General features: G+C 38.7%; 1 protein-coding gene across 2 annotated transcripts; it reads right to left on the bottom strand.

Annotated features, from left to right (window-relative positions):
• Positions 1-248: 248 nt before the first annotated feature.
• Positions 249-11310, bottom strand: slc1a6 (solute carrier family 1 member 6). Of its 2 annotated transcripts, XM_044129210.1 has the most exons (12): positions 11176-11310; positions 10974-11063; positions 6383-6649; positions 6176-6313; positions 5801-6008; positions 4616-4658; positions 4395-4517; positions 4120-4304; positions 3736-3969; positions 2412-2606; positions 1813-1947; positions 249-1529 (listed from the first exon to the last, which is right to left on the bottom strand). In XM_044129210.1, the coding sequence occupies exons 3-12, from the start codon at positions 6603-6605 to the stop codon at positions 1331-1333; spliced, it is 1683 nt and encodes a 560-aa protein (XP_043985145.1). In that variant the 5' UTR covers positions 6606-6649; positions 10974-11063; positions 11176-11310; the 3' UTR covers positions 249-1330. The 2 variants fall into 2 exon arrangements, with proteins under 2 accessions (XP_043985145.1, XP_043985146.1); XM_044129211.1 differs by lacking the exons at positions 10974-11063; positions 11176-11310 and adding an exon at positions 7458-7876.
• Positions 11311-11372: the final 62 nt, after the last annotated feature.

Raw genomic sequence — 11372 nt, 5'->3', positions numbered from 1 at the left:
TTAGCATTGTTGTAGATAATTCTGTGAAATTACCGGGTCGCAGTAGCACCAAATAAATATCTGACATCAAACACCTCTAAGAAAGCACAGTGTGAAAAATCATTTACCCCAAGTTACTACACTTAAATCCTTTTTCATGATTTCACCTTTCAAGCAGTAAAGTACATCCAAAGACTTAATTAAACTGTGTAGGAAAGCTCACATAATTTTTACCCCCATAAAGAAAAAAAAAACCTCAGTAATTTCTATTTACAGACTGTTGAGCTTGAGTGCTTTCTGGTGGTTTGTGAAACCTTGTAAAACTCCCAATGAAAGGTAGTCAAGATGAAAATGACATAAGAGGGAGCTCACAAAAAAAATAATATTTGTTTTAAATATTGGTCCTGTTAAAGAAATGGCCTCACTGGAGGCTAGGATGTAATGCCAGTTGGGGGGAAAAGCAACACATTTAACACAGCAAAATATTTTCATAGTGGATAAATAAAGCTTTGGAAATGTGAAGGGTTCTGAACTTTATGTGGCCTTTTTTATAAAACTATTTTTATATTAATGTTCTAGGAAACAATTAGCTTTTTATTTATTTATTTTTTTTTAAAAAAAGCTCATTGTCAAAGTACATAGTGACATTTTATACCACAACCAAGAAACTATGTTACCTTTGGTTTTTATGAAAATGCTGCATTTATAAAATATAACAAAAGAAATTTGATTTTACAATTTGATGCCTTGAAACTGGGCCTCTGTCTCTTTAAGAAGTTCCTGCTCTCTCTGACACTCCGCCCTCAGCACATCATCATAACGATGCTTCTCCATAATACTTTACCAACGTTGGAGCTTGGAAGCTGTTCGTATGATGAGCTCAGCAGAGCTCGGCAATTCCTAATTGTCGCTGCCTCTAGTCTGAAGGAGCTGAGTGGGGGAGTTGTGACTGAGGAGTGCTCTGTAAGGCAGAAGTTCGACTTTGGGACTGCAGCTCCAGGGAGGAGCTTTGTGGAAATAGTTGATGCATTGTGGGAGCTAGAGTTTAGGCAACCCGAATGACTGCCACAGGAGATTGAATGATTCCTCAAACATGCATGAAAGAATCAAAGCAACTCTCCAGATTTGTTTTAGATGAGGGAATAACATTATGACATGCTATAAAGTTCAAAAAGTTGATTCTACATAACACTCGCTCCCTTTAAGAATGCCTCATTTGTTGCAGACAAAGGAGTTTATTTAACCAATTTCAATTTAAGGTGTTTAAGAAAGTCCTCTATCTCCATGATCCTCAATTTCTTGATGAAATGTTATTGATTTGTTAAGTCCTTTCAGATGAAAACTAATTTTCTCACATTGTGGTCTCGTTGTTGAGGTGGTTCAGTGTGTCATTGTCCTGGCAGATGAGCTGGTATGGCTTCTCATTCTCCTCAATTACAGAGTTTCGCAAGTCAGCATCTTGATTCTGCAGTTCTTCACGAGAGAGATATTCCACGATGCCGGCACCGAGCGAGTCGCCCAGCACGTTGGTGGTGGTGCGCAAACGATCTCTGCAGCGGAGACGGAGACAGAAGATATTAGATGATAAGTGGAAGGAGGAGAAACTGGGGCACACCTGGGGGGTTGATTATCCAAAGAACCATTTCAACCAGAAACATTGGCGTACATCAACTACAAATATCCTCACAGGCTCTCTAATCTGTTGCTCTGCATTATGTATCAATAACCTTTGTAGACGTGCAGCCTGTAGGCTCTCTGAAGCTCGACAATGACATTTAGACTGCCTCAGTCCCAGACCAATCCCCGTCAAGCTGACATTTAGTGGGAACTCACAAGAACCAATCCACGGCGATGATCAGTGTAATGTCCTCTGTGGGCAGTCCCACCGATGTCAATACGATCACCATGGTCACCAGGCCAGCCTGAGGGATGCCTGCTGCTCCGATGCTGGCAGCCGTTGCTGTGATACTGAGTGGGTGGGATGGAGTGGAGAGTGGAGACATTTAATAAAGGGAAACAAACAAACAGCACATGTGCAGTCATAGTGGGAGTAGTGGAGTGATGAAGCCAAACAAGGAACTATTACACTACCTACACTACAAATTTTCAATAATTTGATGATGAAATGACAGTGGCTTTTTATCACAAAAAAGTGTTTTTTAGGACTAATATCCAAACTTAGAAAAATCAAAAATAATACAATGTATTTGTTCTTTTGTCGTATGAGCTTAACAAATGTGTTCACATTTATTTTTGAAGAAACTTCAGACCTTAAACTGAAAGGTCTGATGACTTGGCTTAAAATGTCTTTAGTATTAACAGACAAATTGTACAAAAAAACATTCATCATTTAGGTAAAATATTAATTCCACTCTTGCATTCATCATGCTTTAAATTCAGTTACTAGAGATTAATAAAAAAAACTTGCTAACCTGATGGTGAGAATCTGCCCAAAGTTTAGGTCCATGTCATTGACTTGAGCAATGAAGATGGCTGCCACAGCCTCATAGAGCGCGGTCCCATCCATGTTGATGGTGGCGCCCACAGGAAGGACAAAGCGAGTCACTCGTTTATCAACATGGTTGTTTTCTTCAAGACATCGGAAAGTGATGGGCAGAGTAGCAGAACTGCAAGAGAGTGGAAAAAAGCCAAAAGAAGTAGAGATTATAGTGTTTGTGATCAGAGATTGGGTTGGGAAGATAATAATATTCACAGCAATTTTATGCTCCTGAGAAGAGTTCAGGGTTAGCCCCAACATGAATAATGAGTGACTGCTAATTTCAACCTTTCAGCGTTTTGAATGGAGACTCTCAAAACACTGTTCTGGATTAATGGTCAGATAGATTGCAATATAAACTTTGTAGGTGGTCTTCTGAGCTGACACTGATGCAAATGGTGGGTCAGTGCTATATTGAAGCCTTTGTCTCATTATAGCTTCATTAATACTAGAATGAAGCCTATATAAACACATTAAATTTTATGTGTTGATAAAGGTGATGTAATGCTTTTGGCAATATAATGTATGTGATTAATCAAGATGTGTTCAAAGACTATCTGTGTCTAACTCCCGTCCTATAAGAGTTGTGTGCTGCATTTTAAAGATGTATTCCTGTGCTAAAGTATCTGAATTAAGTCACAACATTCACCTGCAAAGGCCAGGTGAATAATCATTTATTAGATTCAGGAGTTTTTTCACATCCAGATTTAAGATGAACCGGTCAGAAGGACTGACTTTGGACATTACCGATCAAGGTGTGTGACAGTAGGACGGCAATAAAACTAATGAACCCTGGAGATCATTGGAAGAAGTTTCTGTTAGAGTTTTCTGGCTGCAACTTGAAGTCAATGAATTAAAAACTATTTTGTGGATAGTTGAAACAAATGGATAGAAAATACATTTATTTTTGCAAAAACAGTCTGCTTTTGGCATTACTGTGCTGTTGTCATTGTGTGCACAAGCCAACATTTCTTTACATGCCAAGATGGATGCTCATCAGAACATTTCATTTTAAAATGGCCAGTAATATGGCCATTCAGTATGCATTTTAGTAAGCATTTTAGACAGTAAATCCAAAGCCTTTTCAATGAAATAGTGGTTTTTCCTTAACTTAGTTTTTGGTTACAATGAGTATGGAAACTCTTGACAGAAAAGAAGTCCCTACCCAAACAAGGCAGAGGGACCCATTAGGTCCTGATGAGAAAGGGATGGAAGAGAGAAATAAGATCACTGAGAAATATTTTTATGGTGAAACTCACCTAGACGATGTCCCTAACGCGGTGATAAGGGCCTGCAGCAGGCCGCCGATGAAACTGTAGGGATTCCTTCTGGTAACCAGAAAGTAGAGCAGCGGCAGGACGAAGAGTCCGTGGATTAGAAGACCCACAATGACAGATACTGTGTACATCCCCAACTGACCACCCACTTCTGCCAGATCCTTCATCTCCACTATTTTCCCAGCAATCAGAAACAGGATTCCAACTGGAGCGTACCTGCAGAAGGAGATGATTCAGAAACATCGTTTACTGTCACAAACAAACATGACAAAATGCAAGCGCAATCTTCATTATCTATATGACAGTTTTTCAAGTAAGTTAGAAAATCCATTTTGCAGAAAAAGCAGCAATTCTGCTGTTACTTACCAAATGATGACGGCTACCAGCCTCATTATGGCCTCGTTTAAGCAGTCAAAGAACTCTTTAAGAGCGTGTCCCTGTTCTTTCATGTTACCAATGACCAGACCAAAGCACATGGAGAAGACAACCAGACCCAGAGCGTTCACTCCGGCCGAGGAACCAGACACAGGAACTGTTTCCTCCACTGTCTCCTGCAGATCACAACAGAAACAGCAGTTCATAATCTAGGCGTAGCTCTTTATTCTAGCAAATAGAAAGATGATGTCTTGATTTAAATTCACCTGTATAGTGCGTTGCAGTCTAGTGAGGTTTTCATTCAGAGGAGAGTCTGTTATGTTAAACAAGTCGGTGAGGTTCAGAGTCACGTTTCTCGTATAAACAATCTTCTTGTACACAGTTTTATGCTGCAAATAAGCCCACATGTGAAGTTATGGAAAGGAAGTGAATACTTCTGCATGACACATTAAATGGCAGAAACTGGAATGAAATGAAACAGATTTACCTGAATGAAGCATGCTTCTACCAGATTAGGGGGAAACATGTTCCTAAGTGGAAAGACAAAAACTCCAGATAAGTCAAAGCTGGTTTGTTGGAACTGTCTGAAATATCACAAATAGTCCTATAATACTGAGGGAATAAACAGTGCACAGACCACATTTTTTCTGACGCAACAATAAAATCAGCCTTCAGTGTGACGTATATCCTGTACATTTGGACTGAAAAACAAACAAATCTGTTAGACTTTTTTTTAAGAAGTAAATGCTAACATTGTTTAGTTGCATAATTGTGCACGTCCACGAACTAAACTTTGTTAAAGAAAAGGTCCTTTGATTCAATTCCAGCATTCAGTCTTGGTGCTTTCACGCCTGTCAACAATTCTAGTGACTATTTCATTATGTTCAGCTGTGCTATGAGGATTTTATTTACATTTATATGTGTATAGTTTACAGAGAGATTACAAGAGGATGAATCGGACCTCATTGGACATTAAATGCCACTCAGGAGACGAGCATATTCCTGCATCATGGCACAGCAAAATTTGGGAAAAAGACATTTTCCAAAACTGGACATTTCTCCATATTTGAGAAAAAGGCAAGACAGAAACTGGACAAGAAACTGCCAAGAGACTGAAAAGAACCGGTATACCATTTTATTTATTTAACCTCAATACGACAAATTCTACCTGGGGAGATGACGATAAAACCAAATACCAAACATTGTCAGTGACTTTAAAATACTGTTGTTAGCTTATAAATCACTGAACAGCTTAGCACCAAAATACATAAAAGATCTGCCGTTGTTGTATCAACCTTCCAGACCTCCCAGGTCTTCAAACTAGCAGAATTCAGCTTCTACGCACCACAAGTCTGGAACAAGCTTCCAGAAAACTGCAAAACAGCTGAAACACTGACTTCCTTTAAATCTAGGCTAAAAACCCAACTGTTTAGAGTTGTTTTTGAAACATAATAAATAAAACTTTAACCAACAATTTTACATGTAATGATGGCACTAGGCAAAATGTAATATTTCAATTGTTGCATGTGTGTCCTATGACTTTTACTTTGGAAAAGCAGGGTTTTTTAGTAAGGATGTCTAAACTTCCCAGATTTTTTTCTTTTTCTTCGTCAAGCTTCCACATAGCATTTTAGACAAACATTTTGATCTTACTAAACCTGCGGGTCATCACCTGATGAGGTCCAGAAAAGCATCAGTAGCCTGAATGGATTCGATGTTTCCACTTTTCACTGCAGGACTGTCCCTGCTGCCTTTCCCCGGCCGGATGATCATGACGATCACAATGCCGATGAACACTGCGATCAGAGTGGTCACCATGTAGTAGACCACCGCACGCACACCCATCTTTCCCGATGCTCTCCTGTCCAATGAGGAGATACCTGTGACATGGAAAAAAATCGTTTTTGAAACTGCCAAATACTGTTAACCCTTACCCTAATGGTTTCATTACTTTAATTTTTGTGATTTCCGAGTAGAACATTTTCAGTAAATAAAGAGATGGGATTAAAGCACTAGGACTTTGTTACTTTACTCATCAGAAGCTAACCTGTGACCAGACTGGAGACAATCAGCGGCAGCACTAGCATCTTCAGCATCCTCATCAGGAGCTCCCCAGGAAAGGAAAAGTATTTTATCTCCCTCATGGACAGGTTATGGGGTCGTAGAGCAAAGCCTAATATTACACCTGAACAGAAAATAAACATCCGAGTAATTGATAAGTCCACCAACATAACATGACTTTATTCCGACTCACCCAGAGCCACAGAGGCCACTGTGAACAAAACGAACAGGTTCCTCCTGAAGAAATCTTTGAGGCTTTTCCTGCTGATGGAGCCGATCCTCTGCCTCATGCTGCCTGCTCTCTTCTCCATGGCTCTGCGAAAACGCCTCCTGAGCTCAACTTTGTCCGGCAACGTTGGTTTTTCTGTGTCCTCGTTTAGAAAAAGGCTTGCACTGTTAGGTGGCTTTTCATTCATAATAAGCTCCAACACCTGGTCCAGCAGGCAGGTCTCGTGTGAAACTGAAAGAGGATTAAAAAAGCAGTATCTGTCGCTATTCCATGTTTTGTCTTGAATGGATGAAGAGACCAAGAAGCAGATTTCAGCACCTGTCCAGTGCTGCAAATCAACATTAAATGGTGACCAAAAATCTGATAAAAACTTATGAAACTCTGGAGGCTGTTATACCATTGGCCTATGCTTTCTTGTTAATTAAATTAGCTTCATGGTCAGAGTTCTCCACACTATTGCATCATTTCAAAATGTCAAACTTTAATACAAATAGTATTTAAAACAACTTTAAATTTTACATAAATTTAAAGTTACCTAAATAACTTTAAATTTAGATCTTAAGCAAGAGTTTACACATTATTATTGTGTAATAAACTAAAAATGTTGCTTCAAAATTGACAAAAGCAGCAAAGAAAGACATAACGAAGAAGTCTCTTCTCACTTAAGCTAATGTGTTGTGTTCTGTTGCAGATTGTCAGTGACAAACAATTTCTCCATTCAACTTGTACTTTACTTTGAAAGTACACAGCTTTAGCTTTACACATTACAGAACTTGTTGAATATCTCACAAAAAAATAATACATTGTTTCAGCTGTGAAAAAAAGGAACAAAAATTTACATTGTACACCCTGATTCTGTGAGTTTGCTAACTTTTACTGACACTGCAAAGCCTCAAGTTCGGTTTCCAAATTATGACTAAAGCAGGAAAAACTTCTTGTTTTGAAATTAGATAAGTTTAAAAAATGCAAGCGTCCTTCTTAAATGTCCTGAATGAAAAGTGCTGTCAGTGTTAAATTACTGAATGTTCTTAAATCTTACCGTGTTTCTCTCTTTTCTTTGTGCGTGTAGTAACACGTGGCTGATAGTTTTACGTCTTCCTATTTGCCCCGGCAGCTGACCTGCTTCCTCTTAAAACGTCGCCCTTTGCAAACAGAGTAGACTTCCCGCGGTTTGACTCAGTGACGTATTCATGTGTTTATCTACACCCCCAAGTCACACAGACATGATCTCCCTTTAACTAAACACCTCACAGCAGTAATTTCACATTTCTGCACCATATATATGTTTACATTTCTCCTGTTTTTTTGTAACAATCTGTTTTTTGGTTCTTACCTTCTTTGTTTTGTAGCTGCTTAAACCACAGATGATTTAAAGTAATTATTCTTTACCCAGAGTTTGCTATTATGTGGCCCCACTAAATAGGCTAATTTATTTCCCTTCGATTTTATTTTGGTTTGATCAGGGATCATAATGTGACATACTTCACATTATGATCCCGTATTTGGGCCAGTACTTAACTGGCCCAAATACGGGTCAGAAAGAGAATCAATGAAAATAGTCCAAAATTTAAAAACTTGAATATTACAGTCAAGTTAAATGAACCACTGATATGTGATATTTGAGTACATCCATCCATCCATCCATTCTCTTACACCCTTATCCCTAGTGGGGTCGGGAGGTGCTGATGTCTATCTCCAGCTAACGATCTGGGTGAGAGGTGCGCCACACCCTGGACAGGTCACCAGTCTGTTGCAGGGCAACACAGAAACAGACAGGACAAACAACCATGCATACACACACACTCACACCTAGAGAGACCAATTAACCTGATAGTCATTTTTTTGGACTGTGGGAGGAAGCCGGAGAACCCGGAGAGAACCCACCATGCACAGGGAGAACATGCAAACTCCATGCAGAAAGACCACGGGCCGGGGATCGAACCCAGCCAGGACCTTCTTGCTGCAAGGAAACAGCTCTACCAACTGTGCCACTGTGCAGCCCACGTAAGTACATGTATACAAAATATTTTAGGGATTTCTTGTATATGAAAGAGTAGCAGGTGGGCATGAGATCGCAGCGATTACCCAGAACCAGTTTATATGCTGGTGTCCTCTATCTTAAAAATAAAAAATGTATGTTGCTCCAGAATAAAAAAGGTGAAAGTAATACGTTCCCTCTGATTGCACAGTTGAGAAGACGGACCAAATACAACTGTAACAGAGAGCATTCAGCTGCAAAAACAATATGCTATTAACATCCAGGCACAGTTAGCAGCATCATGTGTGTTCAACTATAAACTATCAACTTCAAAGCCACAACAAATTTACAACCATAGTGATCGGACTACCATCTTGGCTAACCCTTTTGCATAATGTCAAAGAAAATTCAGTGATTTACAGACAGCGCTGTGCAACAGTTTTAAATCCGAGCTGTTTTAACAAAAGATTGCTTTGTCCAACTTTGTGGATCATGATTTAGCAGAACAGTATGAAACACACCCGTTTCAACTGATACTGGTCATGCAGAATAAAATTTTTGTTACTGTAGATGGTCCTTATTTTATATAAACAACAGTTTACACAAAAGCATAAGATGCGTAAATTGTTACAGATTTGAAGAAAATCCTTCCAAAAGCCACAAAAAACATCTGAACTTGCAGATAAGACAAAACACTAAAGAACATTTACACTGAACATTGAAGTTGTAGCCTAAAACGTAAACACACACACCTACGCCTTGTTTCATTCAACTATAATATAAGTGTAAGATTTATCCATGTAATACCAAGTACATGCTGCCTGTACAAGTAAATACACATCAGTTTCTGTAATTCAGTCATAACATTGAGCAAATGCTCTTAATAAATATCCCTCTGCGATAAGAGACAAATGTAACTCAGGTGTCCAATGATTACTCACCACTCATGATTACAGTCTTTGGGAGCGGCTAAATTAAAGTCAGGTGACGATCAGAGCTCGACCAGCACACACTGCAATGACCTTAAGCTGGGTTAGTGAGCAGCACAATGATTACAGCTCTGCTCTGCACTCATATGCAGACAGACATGAAAAGGCCTCTCCTATGGACTGACCTTCTCACATTTCCACACATAAGCCTGGAAAACACACACACACACACACACACACACGCACACGCACACACACACACACAAAGGACAGACCATCTTTCCCCGAAGCCATTCAATAAAAGCCTATTTATTTCAGGAACTTTATCACGAAGTGAAACCCACATATATGTTAATTACACACAGATGGCAGTTTGGAAGACATTATTTCTGACTTCCTATTTATGTAAATTATTTTTACATACTCTTTATGCAGAATCTAACTTTTCTGAGGTATTTTCGAAAGCAGAGAAGATTGTCAAAACAAAGGTAGGATGAGAAAAGTCTCCATTTTTCAAGTCGTCTGTGCATCAAAGTTGCAGTATGTAACTTTTGTATAAAAAATATTTTTATAGATATTTGCTGAAACTGTCAGTATTTTTTGACAGTGTGGTATGAAACAGATAATCTGTGAAAAGATTGAGTGCCTCTGTCTTTTCAAAGTGTTCCCAGTGATAACTGGAAACAACCAATCACAGCCAAGAGGCGGGTCTTAGTACTGTCAATCACAATTTCATGTGGCGCTCCTCATCCTTCTTCCCCACTTGCTCTCTCTACAGAGTATGCCCTCAATGCTAAAGCTAGATAGCAAGGTCAAAGATGACGGCGGATAAGCGGTAAGTTATTTCTCACCATTAGCACATGTAGCAGCATTGATTGATAGCACTAGCTCAGGGAGGAGGTGGAGGGAATTGGTATTTTCACATATTATCTGTCTCATCGCATACTGTCACAACACGGTGACAGTTTTAACAAATATGAAAATAATATATTCTTCAAAGAAGAATATAATATTTCCTGTAAAAAACTTACATAGTGCAGCTTTCAGCAAAAATAGATGTCATCCCAACCTTATTCTTTTTACTCAGATCCTTTTTTTACTCAGAGCGAAAGAATGAAAGAGTATAAATATAAAACATGGATGTAGTCAAGTGTGACAGCTGCAGTTTTTGAACTATAATTACAAACTTTTGAGTTTATAATTGCATTGTCATCATTTTTACTTTTAGATATCCAGAGGTTACTATATCTGAACAGGAAGTTAGAGAATGACCCATGAAATCTAGTTCTCTGTCATCACTTATTTAAAAATGCTAATCCAGGAAATTGACAAAATAATGTATATTTTAAAATAAATGGGCATATGTTTAAAGAAAATGCTTGACTTTTTGAAAGTTTAGTACAGCTTTACTTTACAAACTCGTAGGAAGACGTGAAAAGAAAGATAGATAGATAGATAGATAGATAGATAGATAGATAGATAGATAGATAGATAGATAGATAGATAGATAGATAGATAGATAGATAGATAGATAGATAGATAGATAGATAGATAGATAGATAGATAGATAGATAGATAGATAGATAGATAGATAGATAGATAGATAGATAGACAGAAAGAAAGAAAGAAAGAAGGAAACTTATTTTACCCTGTAATAGTTTCTCCTTCTTTATGTCAGACTTTCATGACTTGTCCATTCTCTTCGTTTTAACTTCTCCTCCTTGCAGGTCTTCAGAACCTTTTCCAAGTCAACACACAAAAATGTATTTCAAATGTAACTTTTAACTCTATATTCTGTTATCAGTTGAGTAAAAAAGATGAGAAGCTAATTAGAAAAAAGTCTCGCCCACCTGTGTGTCAGAGACGACGCTCTCTCCATCGTGTGGATCTCTCTATCTTCGCTACACTGCTTGCTTGCTGCTAATGAAACAGTGATGCCAACTCACGCACTCTTCCCTCATCATCCGCACTGTAAACTCCCTATTTACATCGTAAACCGATGTAGCGCGTCGTGCTTTGCGAGGAGGCGCGCCGGGGATGTGTGTGT

This window comes from Gambusia affinis, linkage group LG10 (assembly GCF_019740435.1).
Source record: "Gambusia affinis linkage group LG10, SWU_Gaff_1.0, whole genome shotgun sequence".
Classification (NCBI taxonomy): domain Eukaryota; kingdom Metazoa; phylum Chordata; class Actinopteri; order Cyprinodontiformes; family Poeciliidae; genus Gambusia; species Gambusia affinis.
This window is presented reverse-complemented; position numbering and strand designations above follow the sequence as displayed.

Bases quoted from the DNA above. Each gene is read 5' to 3' on its own strand.
- slc1a6 (XM_044129210.1), bottom strand. From the start codon at position 6,605: ATGAATGAAAAGCCACCTAACAGTGCAAGCCTTTTTCTAAACGAGGAC. The intron at 6,009-6,175 runs GTTAGCTTCTGA...TCCATGTCACAG, and splicing joins TGTCTCCAGTCTGGTCACAG to GTATCTCCTCATTGGACAGG. The intron at 2,607-3,735 runs GTGAGTTTCACC...ACTCTCTTGCAG, and splicing joins GCGTTAGGGACATCGTCTAG to TTCTGCTACTCTGCCCATCA.